Here is an 18555-nt window from a genome sequence, read left to right as displayed (position 1 = left end):
GGCTTGGCACAGTCCCAGGGAGCTCACGGGGTCTACCTCGCTCCAAAGGCTTCTGCCCTCTGAACCTGGAGCAAGGCCTCAGGAGTGGGATGCCAGGGCTGGAGGCCAGGAAGGAGGTGGCTGTACAGAGGCCCCACAGGATTTTCAAGGACCTTGGTTCCCCGCGTGTGAGTCATCTATGCTACGAAAGGACACCATCACCACTTAGCACCTAAGACAACACACGTTTATAATCCCCATTTCTGACAGTCAGGAGTCCAAGTGTGGCTCAGTGGGTCATGGGTTCAGGACCCCACACAGCTGCCACCAAGATGTCAGCAGGCTGGGTCTACCTTGACTCGTGTTCATTCCCTGAGTGCTGGGTGAGTGAGGGCCTTGGCTTCTGGCTGGCTGGAGGCCACCTGGTACTTGGTCACCTGGACCTCCCCATAGCACAACTCTCTTCATGAAAGTTAGCAGGGGACAGACTCCCGACAAGACAACAGTGCAGTCTATGTCATGTAACCAAGGAGATGGCAGCCTCCATCACCTTTGTGTGTCCTATTAGTGACAAGCAAGGCACAGGTCCTGACCCTGAGCAAGGAGATGAGATTCACAGGGGCAGAGACCACGGAGGCTGGTTTCCAGTCCACCTACCCCATCCAGGGAAAGCCACATCATGGCGCCCCATCCCCAGGTCTCCCAAGCCGTGTCAATCTGGGTTGGCTGTGGAGAATCGGTGTCTGCTTTGGAGCTGGCCTTTTAGGAGGTCACTGAGATGTGGCCACAGGACCCCTGTGTGTGGAAGCAGGCCTTTCCAGGCTGAGGGCCACCAAAGCTGCCCAGAACACCGAGTGTCCCTTGGGCATCGTTTCTAGGCCTGGACAGCGGGGGCCGGAGACCAAGCCCACACATGCAGCCCTGAAGGGCAGAGGTGGGCGAGACAGTGTCTGCTCCAGAGAGGGGTGCTGCTCCCGCTCCTCGGCCAGAGGGGAGATCTGGGTGGTGGGGAGGGGAAGTACCCTGCAGGGAGCGGCCACAGCAGCCTCCGGGTTTGGCTCTGCCAAGTGCCGCGCACACCTGGGCCCGGGACCAGGAGCTCCAAGGGGCTCGCAGGGCTCGTGGATTCCCAGGCCTCCCACAGACACACTCTCTCCAGATCCCCACAAAGCAGGCAGGAGGCGGGCTGGGTTTAGGGGACCTTCAGCACGGACCAGAGGGTGAGGGGAACAAGTGCAAGGACAATGACGAAACGGAACTTGCAGCTGCCTGTGCAGACCGGGTTCGCCCTCCAAGAGCACAGAGGACCAGAGAGGGCAGGGAGACCACCCAGTGCGGCACCAGCAGCCTGGCATCCATTCACTATCGGGCAAGCCAAGCTGCAGTTTGTGTGGCCTCTGGGCCTCGGCAGGCCAAGTGGTCCCCGATTCTTGGTCAAAAGCCACCATGTGAGCAAGGGTAAGTGCTGAAACAGGCTTCTGACTCAGTACACAGAAGAGAAAAGTCAGAACTCAGTCTCCAAAATGGGCTAACCTCCTGCTTCTGCATCAAGGACAGGAGCTCCAGTGAGGTCCTTCCGACTCCCTATCCCAGCTTTGTGTCCTCTTCCTCCCGGAAGCTCAAGTCCAGGTTCTCTGGAACCCATACTCTAGCCCGGCCACCAGGGCCCTGCAACCTGGCCCGGTTCTAACTCAAATCCTGGGCCCACCCTCAGACCCCAGGCCGGCGCCACAAAGCCCTAGGTCTACCCCCACATACTAGCCCCACCCACACAGCCCCAGGACCCACGCCAAACGCCAGCCACACCCACACGGTCCCAGTCCTGCCCCCACAGGCCAGCCCCCCGCCCCTCCTATATACTCTGGCTTCTTCAGAGTCCTGCGACTTCCAGTGACAAGCTGCGGGCGCAGTTTGTGTTGCCGTGAGCCAGCCCGGGGGATCTCACTCTCTCAGAGTGGAGCCAGTGCTGGGGCTTCGGATTAGGAGAGGGTAAGCGCGGCCCGAGTTGATCCTTGGCGCCAAGGACCCCTTCCAATCCCTAACTCCGCCCCTAGGCTCCTAAGGCTCTGCTGACCCCGTGGACAAGTAGCAGGGCTGGAGTGACCACGGAGACACTGACCCTTTGCGGGGTCCCTGGGGCAAGGGGTGGGACACTGGCTTGCAGGCCTCACTTGTGGGCTGGGATGACTCCCTAAGGTCAGCAGTTTGCACCCACCCAGGTTAGCACGCCCCCCTCTGGAGAATCTGGGTAGGAAGGAGCTGCAGAGCCTGGACAGAGGCGGCGGTGAATCGCAGCCATGATAAAGAGCGCTTCAACGGGAAGCCGAGGCCAGCGGCTCTGGGTACACCCGACGGGGCGAGACCTGCAAACCGTCGGCATCTCTTACTGGGGGTGGTACTTGGGCAGTGCTCAGCAATGCCCGCAAGCTGTATGCCTGGGTCTGGCCCAGCCCTCACGGGTGGGTGGCCAGTGAGACACAGCTGGGGCTGGTCCTATGGCAGTCGAGGCCTTTCCATGTAAGGGCTACAGACCCTCCTCCCCTGAGAAGCCAGTGCCACCTGAGGGTCTGCGGAGCTTAATGCAAAATTGTCAGAACCTGTGTTCATCTGAATTGCAATTCTCTGGCCCCAGGTAACATTCTTTTGCATTTATAATTTCTGAGCTTCAACAGCCTGGTGGACAGCAGGGTTCACTGGGGGCTGTGGACCAGGAGCCAAGGGGTTGGGCCTCAGCCCTGCCAGACACAGTCCTGGCCTGGGGCTTGTCCGTCCAGGCCCACAGCATAGCGGGAACTCCAGTCACGCTCAAAGAGTCGCCGCAGTTGTTCCTGTGCGGGCTGCACCCCTGCCTGGGCACCGGGGGCCCTCTGGCTGACCACCAGACCCACGCCCGAGGTGCTGCTGAAGTAATCCTCCGACCAGTTGGAGGTGCCTGGGGAGGAGGTCCAGAAGAGAGGCTGGGGTGCTGGGCTCAGCCCCTGCCACAGGCCCTGGACTGTGGCCCCAGCTGTAGGTGGGGACAGTGGGCACACTGGCTGCTCTGCTATCAGTCCAGCCAGGGCAGGTGCAGGAACTCCACCAGGTCACCGTGGGATGGACATCCTGGGCCCTGCAGCTCAGGATTCCTCTGCCTGCCCCTTGACAGATGCCTGGTCCCCAGAACTCCACTGGAGACCCTGACCGCCTTCAGCAGCAGCCAGGCGTCCCAGCTGCTCACCTATGTAGGCTGCCTTCTCCGTGACCAGGAATTTGTTGTGGTTCACCCGGCTGAAGGGGATGTTGGAGTGATTCCCCACAGGCACGATGAAGACTTTCTTTGGAACAGAGAAGGGGCATGGGAGGGGATGGGAAGGGAGGGGAGGGGAGGGGAGGGAGGGGAGGGAGAGGAGGGAAGGAGGGAGGGGAAGGAGGGAGGGGAGGGAGGGGAGGGAAGGAGGGAGGGGAGGGAAGGAGGGAGGGGAGGGAGGGGAGGGAGGGGAGGGAGAGGAGGGAAGGAGGGAGGGGAAGGAGGGAGGGGAGGGAGGGGAGGGAAGGAGGGAGGGGAGGGAAGGAGGGAGGGGAGGGAGGGGAGGGAGGGGAGGGAGGGGAGGGAGAGGAGGGAAGGAGGGAGGGGAAGGAGGGAGGGGAGGGAGGGGAGGGAAGGAGGGAGGGGAGGGAAGGAGGGAGGGGAGGGAGGGGAGGGAAGGAGGGAGGGGAGGGAGGGGAGGGAGGGGAGGGAGGGGAGGGAGGGGAGGGAAGGAGGGAGGGGATGGGAAGGGAGGGAGGGGAGGGAGGGGAGGGAGGGGAGGGCCCGCCTCCCCCAGCCTCTCCTGGGAGCAGAGCCTCACCACGTCCACTGAGATGCCAGCAGAGGGGTTGCTGATCGCCTGCAGGGACCGCAGGTAGGGGAACATGGTGGGGTCCGTGCCGAGCCCACAGCTGACCAGCAGACGCACACGTACACGCCGGCCAAAGGCGGCTTCCCGCAGTGCATTGTCCAGCACTGGCCAGTACCTGGGGAAGGCAGGGTCAGGGTCCTGCCTCAGGGCCCTGGGATGAACAGGGGTCCTGGCAGAAGGGGAGACCTGCGAACCCGGGAGCCGCCCATGGGGGGGCTGTGCTCTCCAGGGCCTCGCTTCCCAGCGGTCACCTGGCAGGGTGGCTGAAGCGCGTGGTGGGGAAGTACTCCATCACTGAGGCGAAGATGAACTCCCGGGCACCCTCCATCACTGCCAGCACTGCATCCAGGTCCTGGGTGCGGCCTCTGGGGCAGAGGGCTGGTGGCGAAGCCTGTGGTGGAGAAGCACTCCTGCAGCACTGCCAGGCCCCCCACCTGGGCCCCACATACCACCCAGGGGCCTCGTGGTGGGGGAGGGGAGGCGAGCCGCACTGCCTGGGAAGAGGGCTCTCAGCAGGGCCCTGGGCCCGGCCTGAACCTAGCCAACGGCCAGCCTCTGGGGCTCTGGGCTGCACTGACTCTTCACAGACTGCTCCTGCCCCAGGAACCTTCTCCGCTTTCTCCAGAGTGGGACCCCCTTATCCAGGGTCTCTCCGCGTTCTGACATAGTCTTGGCTGCAGACCAGTCACTAGGGTAGCTGGGGGCTCAGAGGGTCAGTGCTCTGACAGAGGGGAGTCGTGGGCATCCCCTTCCGCGCCGCAGAGTGTCTGATGCCTGGCGTCCCTAGCCCCCACAGCCTCTGAGCCCACCCACACTCAGCAGTCTGTTTGAGACCCCAAGGGCCACAGATCCCGCTGCCTCTCTGGCCAACTGTCTCCCACAGATGGCGCTGACCTGGCATCCTTTCCAGGAGCTGGGCCTGCCAGTGCCGGCCTGCTTGTCCCTGGCACTGGTCTCTGAGGACCCAGAAGCTGCTGGTGGTGCTGAGGACTAGGCCCAGGGTGTGGCAGGGCCCTTGTTGGTCTGGCCAGCTAGGGGAGAGGAGGGTCCTGATGGCCTCTCTCCCCACCTTACCGAGAAGTAGGCCATGGTGGGCAATCCGTCAAAGTGGCACCGGAGGGGCTGGAAGCGGTTGATGTGGGATGAGAAGTTCTGAGGCCAGGTTTTGGGGAGGACAGCCTGGGGTGCCCCCAGTACCCAGTACGTCTGGAAAGTTTTCTCCAGGTCCTGGGCCAGGCGGCTGCAGTTGTAGATAATGGCTCCAAGTTCCTTCACCTGCAGGAACCAGGGTCAGTAGCCACAGGGAGCAAGGCCTACCAGGGGAACCTGGGGCCCATCACCTGGCGCTGGGCAGGGTGCAGCCCTTCCCCCCTGGCAGCAGCTCTGCGGCGTCACCTGCAGGACCTGTGACAGTGCACCCAGGTGGAGGGCCACTGCTCCCTGGGTCCCTGTTTTTCCTGAGCGGTGTTTTCTAGTGCTGAAAGTGATGTTTGTTGGACACCCCAAAATTGCATAAAACACAAGGAAATAAAATTGCTCTAAATTGCACTGTTAAGGGATAACAACTGCTACCATGATCACATTTATTCTCTCTGTCTCTCTCTCTCTCTCTCTCTCTCTCTCTCTCTCACACACACACACACACACACACACACACGATCTCTTTAGTGAAATGAAAGTACACTCCATGGAGAACTTGGGGCCACTCATCCCAAGAGAGGAAGCTGCTCACTTTGGTCTTTGACATGTGGTGTGTGTGGTGCTGTGGGTTGGACCCAGCCTCCAGCATGTGCCAAGCACACACTCACACTCTGCCACTGGCTTCAGCTCCAGCCCTCGGACACATTTTTGTTTTTTAATATTTTTTAGTTGTCAGTGGATCTTTTATTCATTTCTATGTGGTGCTGAGGATGGAACCAAGAGCCCCATACATGCCAGGCAAGCACTGGACCACTGAGCCACGACTCCAGTCCCCCTTGGACATGTTTTTAATGCACTGCTTCTTCTAAAAAGCCTCTTGCTTTGTAATCTGCATCTTTCTCTGATGGCTGTGGTCTAAGCAACTTCCTGTCCTTAAATGTTACTCCCTGATATGAGTGCTGGGCCGGTGGAGCCTGTGTCTGATCATCTCCTCTACAGAAAGGTGATGGCACGGCTCTGTGACCCAGGATTCCATCTGCTGACTTCTCCTGACACTGACTTCCTCTGATCAATGGGGACATCAGGCAAAGCCCTTGGGACTCGGAGGGGGAGGAACTCCAGATGGGCCTCCTGTCCATGAGTCCTGGGACTTACCTGCGTCAGGGACCGCCAGTCCATGTTGGCACTGCCCACGTAGATGTGCCGCCCGTCTACAACCCAGAATTTGGAGTGCAAGACACCCCCAGTGAACTGCCTCATGGGCACCTGTCGCACCTGGGCACCTGTGATGGAACACGGGCTCTTTGTGTGTGCTAGCTGCAGGGGGAGCCTGATTCTGATGTGTCGGTCCTCAAAACAGCAGTGCCACCTCAATGTGGACGCTCTCCTCACTTGACTGGTGAAGAAATGGAGGCACAGCTGGCCCTGGGTCTCTCTGGGCAGCCCAGCTCCAGAGCATTTGAGATGACTGAGCCTGCTGTCACCTGCCACCTGGCCTCAGCCTCGTCCTCAGGGCCAAGCAGCAGGGCACCCAGGCCACCCCACACTCTGCCCTGTGGAATGTGCCACTCTGGCTTCTGGGAGTCTGCCTGAGTCCAGGTGACATCAGCTCAAGGGAGCTCAGAGTCCTGGGCTTCTCCCTCCAGGGTCGAGGGGAGCAGTGGGGGCCTCCCCTACCCTGCCCAGCAGTTCAGTGGCTCTTTGCCTTTGTCCCGTGGCGTCGGCAAGGCAGGGCCGCAGGGCCAGGGTGGAGAAGGCGCCTACCGTGGGCGGCCAGGACCTGCAGGTCGGTGGAATTCCTGGTCAGTGATGGGCTATTGGTGGCCACCATCAGGGAGATGTCCTTGTCCAGCAGCTGCTGCAGCTTCTGCAGAATAGCCTCTCCCTGTGAGGCCACGCTGGCCATGAGAGGTGGCCCCCAGCTGGGTCCTCTGTCCCTCCCCCCAGGACCTGTGGCTGCCCATGGCCTAGGGCTGGGCCAAGGGTCTGGATGACCTTGGTTGGGAGCAGAATTGCACTCAGGCCCATCTAAGTGCTCTGACCCCCAGGGGCCTCCCCTCTACCCTGCCCAGAGCTCCCAAGAAAGGGCTTTACCCTGCCCTTTCCCAGTCCCCACCATCGCACTGGCCCTGGGCCTGGGCCCCAAAGCTCCACACAGATGGGTGCCCTGACTTTCTGTGTGCCCATCCCAGGGGCAGGTTGGGGCAGCCTTTAATCTCAGGGACAGGGGTGGGGGCCAGGGATGCACCGGCTGGGAAGACGAGTCATTGACCCCGATGTCAGGCCCCGTGAGGGACCAGTAGTATGAGGCCACATGGATGCTCTCCTGGGCAGTGTCCAGCAGCTGCAGCCAGGCCTGGGCCAGTGGCTGGGCGGATGGGCTGCCAGCTGCAGATGGCAGGTCCTGAGGGATGCTTTCCACAAGGACAAGCCTGGAGAGAGAGGCAGGAGGGGGCCGGGTGTGGCTGCCGGAGCCACCAGCCTGCCTTGGCCATCTGCTCCCTCCCTGCCGCCCAGCGGGAGGCACTACGGCCCATGTGGTCTGGGGCCCGAGCCGCCAAGCTGAGGATCCAGGAAGGGCAGCTAGACGGAACTGGCGGAGGAGGCCTCAGCCCCACAAGCTGTGGCAGCAGTGACACCCTGAGGGGACGGGGCTGCCTGGCCTGCAGCCAGGCTCCACCCCAACCCGATGGATAGTGAGGTGAATGGGGAGGCTCCGGGGTCTGGGACCCCGACAGCAGGGAGCTGCCTCGGGGCAACAGCACCAAACCCCGCGGGATGAGAGGACCTGAGGTGCCAAGACTCACTCAACAGCGGACAGCGTTCACCAGCCTTGCCAGGGCCCCGGGCAGCCCTGTTTTCTGCCAAGAGTCCCCAGCCCAACTTGAGCCTGACACTCCAGGCCCTTCCCGTGACCCATGTCCCCTGCAGGTGCTGGTGGAGGGTGGTGCTCGGCCCAGAGGAGGACCCGGTGGTGGAAAGCAGGCACTGTCCAGGAGACCTGCCCCCACCGCAGGCCCTGTGGGCTCACTCACTGGCAGGAGTCCCTCTGCTGCTCAGCCTCTCCTTCCAGGGCCTCCCAGGACTCAGGGGACACTGCTTCGGGGTGCTGGTGCCAGGCGCGAGGAAGGGGCACTTGCCACAGGAGGTAGGTGAGAGTCACGAGGCCCAACCCCAGCACAGCCAGCATCCCCAGCACCTGCGGGAGACACTGTCTCTACAGGGTCCTGGGAGGGCCGTGACCGCCCCCCAGTACAGGAACAGACTGCCAGGCACTCCAGAGGGCCCTGCTGCAGCTGGGCTAGGCCTGGCGGGGGAGGAGAGGAGGACAGAGGGAAGCCAGGCCCTCTAGGTTGGGGTTGGTGGTCTGCAGCCCACTGTGTGGCGCTGTGGTCAGCGGTAACTGGCTGCCCCAGCTTCCCTGGCCGTGAGATGCAGGCAGGGTCTCCAGCAGCCCCGGGGCTTACCTCCCCGGCTGGCCTGCCCTCCCACCCAGGGCTGGTTTTCTCTTCTGTACTTGGGCCCAGGGTTCTAAGATTCTATTTAAAATTGACTTTTAAAGTAATTAGAATTGGGAATTAGGCTAAAACTTGTCCTAGGCTGTGGCGTCCCTGGTAAACCCTCCCTCGAGACCCGGGTCCTACCGTGCTGGTTCTGCTGCATGGGCTGCGGCGTGGTCTGGAGCAGGGCCACTCGGGGTCCTCTGCTGTTCTGCATAGTGGAGCCAGCAGCTGCAGGAGGCAGTCTGGGCTCACAGGCAGCTCTGGCACCACGGTGTCAGCCCTTTGTGGGGTCCCTGCAGACACACGCTCAAACCCCCGGAGTGGGTCTCAGCCTGGGCGGGGCCGGGCTCCGCTGCACACCCGCCACGGGCAGCCTGCGTGTGGACCTGGAGCTGGCTGCACGTGGCTTTCCTGGGGCCTTGGGCCTGTCTAGCCTGTGCCCTGCAGGCTGTGCTCCCCTCCCGGTGCCCCCGTGGCGGGGTCTGGACGTCTGGGTCTCGGTTCCTTGTTTCAGCCCAGCTGCAGCCGAGTCTGAAAGCACTCTTTCTGCTTTTTCGGCTTGGTTCCTCCTGACTGGCCCCAGCAGTTGCCCCCCTGCCAGGGTTGCCTGGTCTAGGCCCCTGGGTATGTGACCGCTGCTGGTGGAGGCCAGACCCGGTGGGGGACGCAGGCAGCCAGAAGCCTCCAGCAGACCGCGTTGTGTCCAGGGCAGGGCCTCCCCTGGCAGCAGGGAGTCTGCAGTTCTGGGATGGACTCACCTGTGCCCACAGAGTGGTCCCTCCATGGGGAGCTGGGAGCCCGGCTGGCACCACTGCCCTGAGGGCACCACAGAGCAAGTACCTGGGAGCTGTGTCCACCCTCCCCGGGTACAGGGAAGGGCCTGTGCACAGGATGGGGCCACTGTGCCCTCTAGCCCCCGACTGAAACACCACAAAGGCCCTGGTGACGCCAGGGGTCCGAGGTTCAGGGCCCGGGGGGCACTGGATGCCTGTGTGGAGTGTGGGGCTGGGCGAAGGGGCCCCTGGGGCTTCTCCCTGCTGTCCTTCCCAGCTGGGGCTCAGAGAACTTGGCCACCTCAGCCTGGGAGGGTGCCCAGGGCCTGGGGCTCTGTGTGGCCCAGAGCCAGAGCGCCACAGGGTGGTGGGACCCGAACCCATAGCTTGAAGCATGGGGGACATGGGCTCAGGCAAAGTTACCAGGCCCAGGATCCCTCTGCCCAGGTGTCCCTGAGGAGGAGAGTAAGGGTGACACCCCAGGCCACCTGGGCTCGAGCTCTCAAGATGGCCGCCTACACAGGGGCGGCCCAGGCCCTGCGAGCCCAGCTTCAGGCTTCCCCTCCTCCGTGACTTTCTGGGGAGGTGGCCTGTGTGGGGTTCTGGGCTGGGGCACTGGGGACCCTCGGGGGCTTGCTCTGCACTGCTGCTGCCCCTCCTGGGAGAGGGCTTTTGCCCTCAAGGTGCCCAGACAGAAAGGCTGACAGCACTGCAGCCCGCTGAACCTGGGTCCTGTCAGGGGCGGCTCAGGCACCACAGACCCTCGGACCTCCTTCCAGCCAGGGGACTACACTGGGGCTAGGGGACGGGCCTCCTAGGGCCTGGTCAGCTGAAGCTCTGTCCTCCCACAGGGGCCCTGGGGACCTGTGTGGCCCTGGGGGAGGGCTGGCTATCTGATGGAGGGAGGCATCTCAGGGCTGAGCTGGGCTGGGGGACGGGCCCTGAGCCTCCTCAGCCCCATGGTGGGCCGCCAGGGAACCCTGGAGGCATCAGAGGCCACAGCCGAGGTGTGGGGATGTGCCCTGCAGGGCGTGTGGCTCACTGGGTGTCCCAGCTGTCCTGGCTGCACAGACTGGGCAGGGAACCGGTAGTGCAGGGCCAGTGGAGGCTGTGTGAGCCCCTGGGCCTGGGGTGGCTAGGAGCCTGAGCCGTGGTGGGGACAGCAGCTCTCCCCAGGGCTTTTGGCCTTCTCCACCCAGCTCAGGCCTCCCGGCACCTACCTCTGGGGGCCCTGCCTTGGCATCCATCCGGGCTCCAGTCACAGACTGCATCCCCCGGCTCAGGGCAGGCCCTCCTGCCTCCTCGGCAGCCCACTGCTTCCCTCCGGGCCACTTCCTCTTTTTTCTGCCTACCCCACCCCCAGTTAAGAACAGACAGCTAGAGCTGTGTGGGCCACGAGGGGTGGGGCTGAGGACTTTCACCCGAGAGAGAAAACCACCCCCTCAGCCCTCCTAGGGGTCACACGGAGGGTTCACCTTGACCACAGGCCACAGAGACCTGAGCACCCAGACTGACCACATCTAAGAGCAGGTGGTCTAGAGGCTATGATGCCTCCACAGCCACTGGGGGGTGGGTCCTGTGGGCTCCCAGTCCCCAACCCCTAGGATCCTTAGCTTCATGGTCCCACAGCTGCTGCTGGAGCTCAGCCATTGTTCCATGTTCCTAGCAGAGGGGGGCCGCTGCACTTGATTTTCTGTACTTTGCCCTCCGCCCTTTTGAAAAGAGAATAAGGGACATCCCAGAGGAGGCTCCCCAGAGCTCCCACGGCACTTTCTCTTATCTGTGATCTGGAAGTCGATGGAGATTTGCTCACAGGCCTGCACCTAGCTGCACAGGAAGCTGGGAGGTGGAGGCTGCTGGGGCCTCTGTACCTGAGAATGCAGAGGCCTGGCTACAGGTCAGCCTCACCCATACCGCCGTGGCCGGGGTCTCCTGAGTACAGTCCCTCTGGTCCTTCAGACTGGGCCTGGGGAGTAGCCCTCCGCTTGAGGTCAGTGCTTACTCACCCCTCACTAGGTGGTGAGCTTCTGTCCAGGGTGCTGACCTCAGAGTGTCCACAGGGAAGGACATCGGCTCACTGAGGCAGGTGGTGTTCCCCAGAAAGGGCGGGAGTCCTCGTCTTTCAGCCAGCAGGGGTGTCCACGGCCGCAGAGGAGAGTGTCATGGAGCGGTCTGCTGTGGCGGGAGCATCACGTGGGCCTGCAGCCCCACGCAGCCTGGCTACCACACCCACAGCGTCCTTCCCTGCCTCTTGCGTGGCCAGGCAGTCGCCCATGCAGACCCTTATTGGCCACCTGAGCAGGGGAGTTTGTCCACCTGGGGGCCGTGAGGAGCATAACCACACAAGATGAAACCACGCACAGAGAAACAGGGAGATCGGGATTTAGGTGGACACCAGGGGCTGGGGCAGGCGTCACCGGCCTGCCGACCGATGCGGGTTCCCAGGCTGGAGGCGCTCCCACCATGACCGAGGAGCCCCCAGCTCCCTCCACTCCACATGCCACCCACTCCCGGGCCTGTGCTGCGCTGTAGGCCCTGGGCTCCCACGCAGGCACCGTGGCAAGGTGGTCTGTCCTCCCTCTACACGGTCAGGTGGTCCTGAAGCCTCGCTGCAGTTGACTTTCTGTACTTTGCCCCCTACGCTTTTAAAAACTTCTCTCTTGTCCACTGTGGAAATCACTGAGTCTGTGTCTTCTTTACGCTTTTTACCACATCCCAATGGTTTGAAAAGTACGTACTTTCCCTTCAAAAATAATTATTTTATGGGCACCTGAAAATACATGAGATGCACATGGTGACAGTGATGTCAGTGACACTAAAGCAGGCATTTGTGCCAGCACGGGCCTGTGTTGGAGCCACAGCCATGCTCTGAGCCCCAGCGGTCCACTCCCTGGGACCGCACCCAGCAGAGACTGTGCTGGTCACCGCCTCCGGCTCCTGGCAGGATGTGGCTCACCCCCGGCTGCACTTGACCTGGAGATTCTCCTGTAAGCACTTTTCTCACGCAGATGTGTGGCTGCTGGTCCTGGGTCCCGTGGACCTTTGGGAAGGAACCTCATGCAGAAGAGATCACAGTATGCCATGCTCCACGCGTGGCCTGTCCACAGTGGCTGAGTGGAGGGACGGGGTGTGGACCTGGGGTTCACCTCTGGGTCCAGTGTGCTCTCCCTCCGGCCTCGGGAGCTGGGCCCGGGCAGGCGCAGTCAGCTTTAGTAGATGCTGCCACTTCTCCCAGGACACCCGAGCTGGGTTGTAGGGCCGGCCCAGGGCTCTCGGTTCAGCTGTGCGGTAGGACGGTTGGGCCCGCCATAGTTCCAACCTGCAAGTCTCTGTTGGCCACTGGTGTGGAGCCTCTTCTAGTCACTGACCACGGAGCCTCTTGGACGGTGCCTGTCGGAGTCTCATGCCCATCTTTCACCTCCTGGCTTCTTCCTCTGACTTGAAACGTTTGTTTTACGCTTTGGATACAAGTTCCTTGTAGGACTTTGAGGGCGTGACGTCTTTCCTCTCCTCTTCCTTCAAGGTGAATTTGGATGAGTGGACGCTCTGAGTTTAAGGAAGTTTAATTTATGTTCTAGTAGCTTCAGTTATTTAAAATGTTTCCTTTGTAGGGAATGCTTTTTATGTCCTATGAAGAACCGTTGTCACTCAAGTCACCTTCGGATGACTGGTTGTCACAGCGTCCCCTCTGGGTTGGAAGGGGGCTCTCGTTCTCACCCCGCCCTCTGTGTGTCCTGAGCCATTTCCGTTGCTCTGCATCGAATCTCAGCAACGTGCTGATGAGACGTCTTAGGGATCACCTGTGTATTTTTCTCCACAGTCGTTGGGTGTTTGGGATCCAAGGGCTCATAACTCTCCTGACCGCTGGACCACCTTGTGCCACTGCTTCTTTGAGGATGTTTCTGTCCTGCCCTGTGGATTGCTCCACGCCCCACAAAGTCGGGCCTGTGCTGTGTTTTGTTTGTTTGTTTTCTTGTAAGTCTTCTTTCCCTTTTGTCTGTGATTCATTTTAAGTGGTGTCTATCATTGCATCTTCCAGATGCAGAAAGACTAGGCCTGGGATTGTGGCTCAGCGGTGGAGCGCTCCCCTAGCACAGGCGGGACTCGGGTTCCATCCTTAGCACCACATAAAAATAAAGGCACTGTGTCGTGTCCATCTACACCTAAAAAAAAAAAAAAAAAGATGCAGAAAGACTTAAAAAAATGCTGTTTTCCTTAGCCTGCCCGTCGCTGTGTGTTGGGTGTTTTCTTGCCTCCAGATATGCCTGCTCTTTGCAAGTCTGGTCAAAAAAAAAAAAAAAAAAAAAAAAAATATATATATATATATATATATATATATATATATATATATATATATATATTGGTTGTCAATGGACCTTTATTTTATTTATTTTTATGTGGTGCTGAGGATCCAACCCAGGGCCTCACACCCTCACACATGCTAGGCAAGCGCTCCAGCACTGAGCCACAGCCCGGCCCAAGCCTGGTCATTTTTTGATTGGACATTGTGTGGGTGCTGGGTTTTGTTGTGTTCCTTTAATGAATGCTGGACTTTGTTCGGGCAAAGATCCTTTTGTCTTGGGACTTGCCCTTAAGCATTGCTGGGGCACAGAGAGGACCACAGCTGGCTCAGTCCTGCTCACGCTGCCAGGCCTCGTCACGAGTTCTGTCCTCTGGAGCACAATGTGCTCGGCCAGGTCGGGTTCAGGACCTGTCTGGTGGCCATTCCCAGCCTCCTGGGGCTCCTGTCGTGTGTGTAGGCCGTGGCCTCTCTCCTCTGCCACTGACTTGGTGCTGTCCCCTCCGTCCTGCTGTCTTGCTTGCTGAGCTCTGGCCCCCTTGGCCCCCCCACCAACTCAGCCACCTTGCCACCTCTTTGGAGGACCCTCCCTGTGTGATTACAGCCACCATCAGTCAGTAAGTGGCGACTGCGGCTCATCTGGCTCGTCCCCCTGTGAGGGGACAGTCCTGTGCCACCACCGCCCAGTGTCTGGAAACTGCTGTTTTGGGTATTTCCCACAGTTCCAGGAGAGGGACGAGGCCCCACCTGACTTCTTGTTAAAGCTGATTTTTTAATTCTATCTATTTTTGAGGTGCCGGGATGGAACAGGGGCCTTGTGCATGCTGGGCAAACGCTCTACCCTGAGCCACACCCTCAGCCGTTAAACTTCATTTTGAGCAGGATTAAAGTTTCCTGTCATTTGGGGGCATATTTTTGAATGTTGGGCAATTCTTTCTTTTTTTTTTATTTCATAGCTTTATTGAGGTAAAATTTAACAATAAAATGCACACATTTGAAGTAGGCGATTTGATCAGTTTTGACCTTACACATATATAGCCAATACAATTGCTATGGGCCAGGCTGTATGGGCAATGACCAGACTCCATTTACCCTGAGACCCCATATCATCTAGGAAATGCTTCTCCAGCGGGAAAGCCCCACCTCTGACCCATTCACATACCAGCACGGCACTAGGCAACACAGAACAGCAATTCTTACACAATGTGAAGTTGTTCTTTGGTTTCCATTTTTCTTGGGTGACTACCGTGTCAGAGGTTGATTGTCTAGATGTTAGTGACCGCTCTCTAACTTGTCGTCAGCTGGAGTCATTTTGGCCCCCTCCCTCTGCTTGCTTGCTGCCTGGAAAGTCCTGTGGGAAATACCAGTGGACACACTGCTTGCTCTCACTGGCTGCCCAGTTCAGCTCGGTGCCTGCCTGTCTACAGCTGTGTCCGCCCAGATGTGGTTTTGCAGTTTTTGCCCTTGAATATCCTAAATGCGCAGGCTCGGGCTGTTCCTTGCAGAGACAGTTATGGGTTCTGTGGGGAACAGTCACTGGCCGGCAGGTTGAATAAAGACTCTTCAATTTGGACAAAACTGGGACTTGGTTGTTTTCTGAGCAACCTGCCCCACAACACCATCACTACAAAAAGCATTTTGTTACTCTTTTAAAATTTGAAATCATACAGACCGTGTTTCCTGCATGATTCATTACATTGCAATCAATCATCATAAGACTCATAGAACCCCACCCCCACATCACAACTACTTCAGAATTAAATGGTGCACCTATAACTATCTCACAGGCCAAGGAAGAAAGCACAGAAAGGTAAATAAAAGTGCTCTGTACTAAGTTATAATAAATGCTTAAAACCCAAAATCTCTGGGATGAAACAGTACTCAGAAAAACATTTATAATTTAAAGGACTTGTATCAGAAAGAAGCTAGAATAACAATCAGATTACTTTTAAATTAGGGAGTAGGATGGAAAAAGTAAGAGTGGGAGCAGAAATACATGAAATAGAAAAGAAATAATACAGCTAAAATTGATAAAAATCAAGTAAGTCTAATCAAGGAAAAAAAGCAAGAACTCAAAATTGATATCAGTGGAAAGGGAGCTATCAAAGTACCCCTGCAGATGCTAAAATATATTAAGGTCATATTACAATTGAACACCAACTTATGTGATAGCTTATATAACATGGTCTATATGAGAGAAAGATCCGTGTGCTTATGAGAAGAACGTGTATTGATCATTGATGGATAATATACTCTCTATATGTCTGTTAAGTTTAAATTATCAATGATGTTTTTTTACCTCTATAGATTCTTTATTTAGTTTTTGTTTGGAGGATCTACCTGGTGGTGACAGGGGTATGTTAAAGTTACCCAGTATTATTGTGTTGTGGTCTATTTGATTCTTGAAATTGAGCAGGTTTGTTGATGTACTTAGATGCTCCATTGTTTGGGGCATAAATATTTATGATTGTTATGTCTTGTTGATATATAATTCCCTAAAGCAGTATGAAATGGCCTTCTTTGCCCCTTCTGATTAACTTTGGCTTGAAGTCCATTTTATCTGATATGAGGACTGCTTGTTTAAGTGATCCATGTGAATGATATTTTTTCCCCAATTTTTTTTCTCCTTCAATTTGTGGATGTCCTTGCCTATGGGGTGAGTCTCTTGGAGACAACATATTGTTTAGTCTTGTTTTTTAAAACCAATCTGCCAGCCTGTGTCTTTTGATTGATGAGTTTAGGACATTTACATTCAATGTTATTACTGAGAAATGATTTTTTTAGAGAGAATTTTTAAAAATATGTTGTGGATACAACATCTTTGTATGTGGTGCTGAGGATCGAACCCGGGCCGCACGCATGCCAGGCGAACGCGCTACCGCTTGAGCCACATCCCCAGCCCGAGAAATGATTTTTATTCCCTGTCTTTTTGATTTATTTCTGGTTTTTACTTTGAATTATCTTCTCCTTTGATTGACTATTCTTTTTTTTAAAGAGAGAGAGAGAGAGAGAGAATTTTTTCAATATTTATTTTTCAGTTTTCAGTGGACACAACATCTTTATTTTATTTTATGTGGTGCTGAGGATCAAACCCAGTGCCCCACGCATGCCAGGCGAGCGCGTTACCGCATGAGTCACATCCCCAGCCCTTGAGCCACGTCCCCAGCCCGATTGACTATTCTTCTAGCATAGTTCCTCCCTTTGCTGGTTTTCACTTTTATTTTTCATCATGAAATGTTTTATTGAGTATGTTTTGTAGTGCAGGTTTTCTACTTGTGAATTCTTTTAACTTTTTTTTTCATCATGGAAGGTTTTTATTTCATTGTCAATACTGAAGCTTAATTTTTCTAAGTATAGTATTCTTGGTTGACATTCATTTTCTTTCAGAAGTTAGTATACATTATTCCAGGACCTCCTAGCTCTGAGGATCTGGGCTGAGAAATCAGCTGAGATCCAGATTGGTTTCCCCCTATATGTAATCTGATATCTTTCTCTGGCAGACTTTAAAATCCTTATTCTGTATGTTAGGCATTTTCATTATAATGTGCCTTGTGTAGGTCTGTTGAAGTTTTGTACATTTGAAGTCCTGTAAGCCTCTTGTATTTGATTTTCCATTTCATTCTTTAGGTTTGGAAAACTTTCTGATATTATTTCATTGAAAAGATTGTGCATTCCTTTTGTTTGTATCTCTTATAAATCTTAAATTTGGTATTTTCATGCTATCTCATATTTCCTGAGAGTTCTGTTCATGGTCTCTTAACATCTTTTCTCCATAGTTAGCTGTTTACAACATTATACATTTTGTCTCCATTGCCCAAAATTCTGTCTTCCAAGTGGTCTAGTCTGTTGGTGATGCTTTCCATTGAATTTTTAAATTTGGTTTATCGATTCCTTCACTTCCAGGATTTCTGCTTGATTCTTTTTTTCAGAATCTATACCTCTTTTTTGATCTTTCACTTCCTGTATTTTCTTTCTGATTTCACTCCTTATATCATCCTTTACCTCACAGATCAGTTTGACTATATATACATTCTAAATTCCTTCTCTGACATTTCTTCCACCATGGTGTCATTAGATTCTCTTATTGAAGTATCTTGGTTTGTTTGGGGTGATTTGTTCCCTTGCTCTTTCATATTATTTGTGTGTCTACCCATCTAGAGTATGTATCTGACACAAAAGAGTTTCTACCCTGTGGACTTGTAGTGTCCCTGAAGGTTTCCAGGACCTCACAGCATAGGGACAAATAATAACAACCAATGCAAACAACATACAGCATAAACCCAAATAGTTCCTACTATGACATCTACAGTGCTAATTGTCACAGTGAACAGAAATGATATGTTCAGTATTGCCCACAGTAAAAACAGTAAAGTTTGCAAAAGGGTTTATAATTTTGAATGCTTGCCTGGGAGAGAAGAGAAGTGATGCAGCATGTGATGATTATGAAGGAGGAGGAGTTTGTTTGTTTGTTTGTTGGTGTTGGGGATTGAACCTAGGACCTGGTCATGTGAGGCAAGCACTCTACCCAATGAACTATATCCTCACCCCCAAGGGAGGAAGAGGGAAGATAGAAGTAAAAAACTAAAGGAAGAGTGAAAGAACAATAGAGATTGGCTGTTAGCAGAAGAAAAGAGAAAGAAATAGATAATCTATATGTAATATATAGATCTATATATGATCTGTATATATACATATATAATCTATATATGTATATAGATTAAAAATTAGAAAAATAAAAAATATAAAATTTAAATATACTACCAAATATCCTAGTGCTCAAAATATTGACTTGTGAAAAATAATTGGCTTCAGAAATGCTAGAAATGGGGGGAAAACAAACATGAATCTGTCTAAATGTCCATGAACCATTAAGGTCACAATTAAACAGAGAAAATAGAAAAGAAAAAAGAGATCTCCATGAAAAGTTAAAGAATTGAGTCCTTTGGAGTTCAAAACATTCTCAGTTTCCCCTCTCAGCAGTG

At 55.5% G+C, this 18555-nt stretch overlaps 1 protein-coding gene across 1 annotated transcript; it reads right to left on the bottom strand.

Annotated features, from left to right (window-relative positions):
* Positions 1-2612: 2612 nt before the first annotated feature.
* Positions 2613-10623, bottom strand: Pld4 (phospholipase D family member 4). The gene is made up of 11 exons (XM_046453221.2): positions 10494-10623; positions 8642-8728; positions 8033-8196; positions 7246-7429; positions 6762-6882; positions 6153-6280; positions 4932-5132; positions 4109-4248; positions 3807-3972; positions 3197-3293; positions 2613-2911 (listed from the first exon to the last, which is right to left on the bottom strand). Exons 1-11 carry the CDS (start codon positions 10542-10544, stop codon positions 2709-2711), a joined length of 1542 nt encoding a protein of 513 aa, XP_046309177.1. The 5' UTR covers positions 10545-10623; the 3' UTR covers positions 2613-2708.
* Positions 10624-18555: the final 7932 nt, after the last annotated feature.

The sequence above is a fragment of the Marmota monax genome, unplaced genomic scaffold, assembly GCF_021218885.2.
Source record: "Marmota monax isolate L192 unplaced genomic scaffold, Marmota_monax_Labrador192_F-V1.1 WCK01_AAM20220418_F8-fsc00190, whole genome shotgun sequence".
In the NCBI taxonomy this organism is placed as follows: Eukaryota; Metazoa; Chordata; class Mammalia; order Rodentia; family Sciuridae; genus Marmota; species Marmota monax.
Note: the sequence above shows the minus strand (reverse complement) of the source record. Positions and strands in the feature narration are given on the sequence as shown.

What these genes read in the sequence shown, in the direction of transcription:
- Pld4 (XM_046453221.2), bottom strand. Translation starts at nt 10,544, where the DNA reads ATGCAGTCTGTGACTGGAGCCCGGATGGATGCCAAGGCAGGGCCCCCA. An exon ending in CCACCATGGCCTACTTCTCG is followed by an intron (nt 4,249 to 4,931) that starts GTAAGGTGGGGA and finishes TCTCCACCACAG; the next exon opens with GCTTCGCCACCAGCCCTCTG. An exon ending in CGCTTCAGCCACCCTGCCAG is followed by an intron (nt 3,973 to 4,108) that starts GTGACCGCTGGG and finishes TGCCTTCCCCAG; the next exon opens with GTACTGGCCAGTGCTGGACA.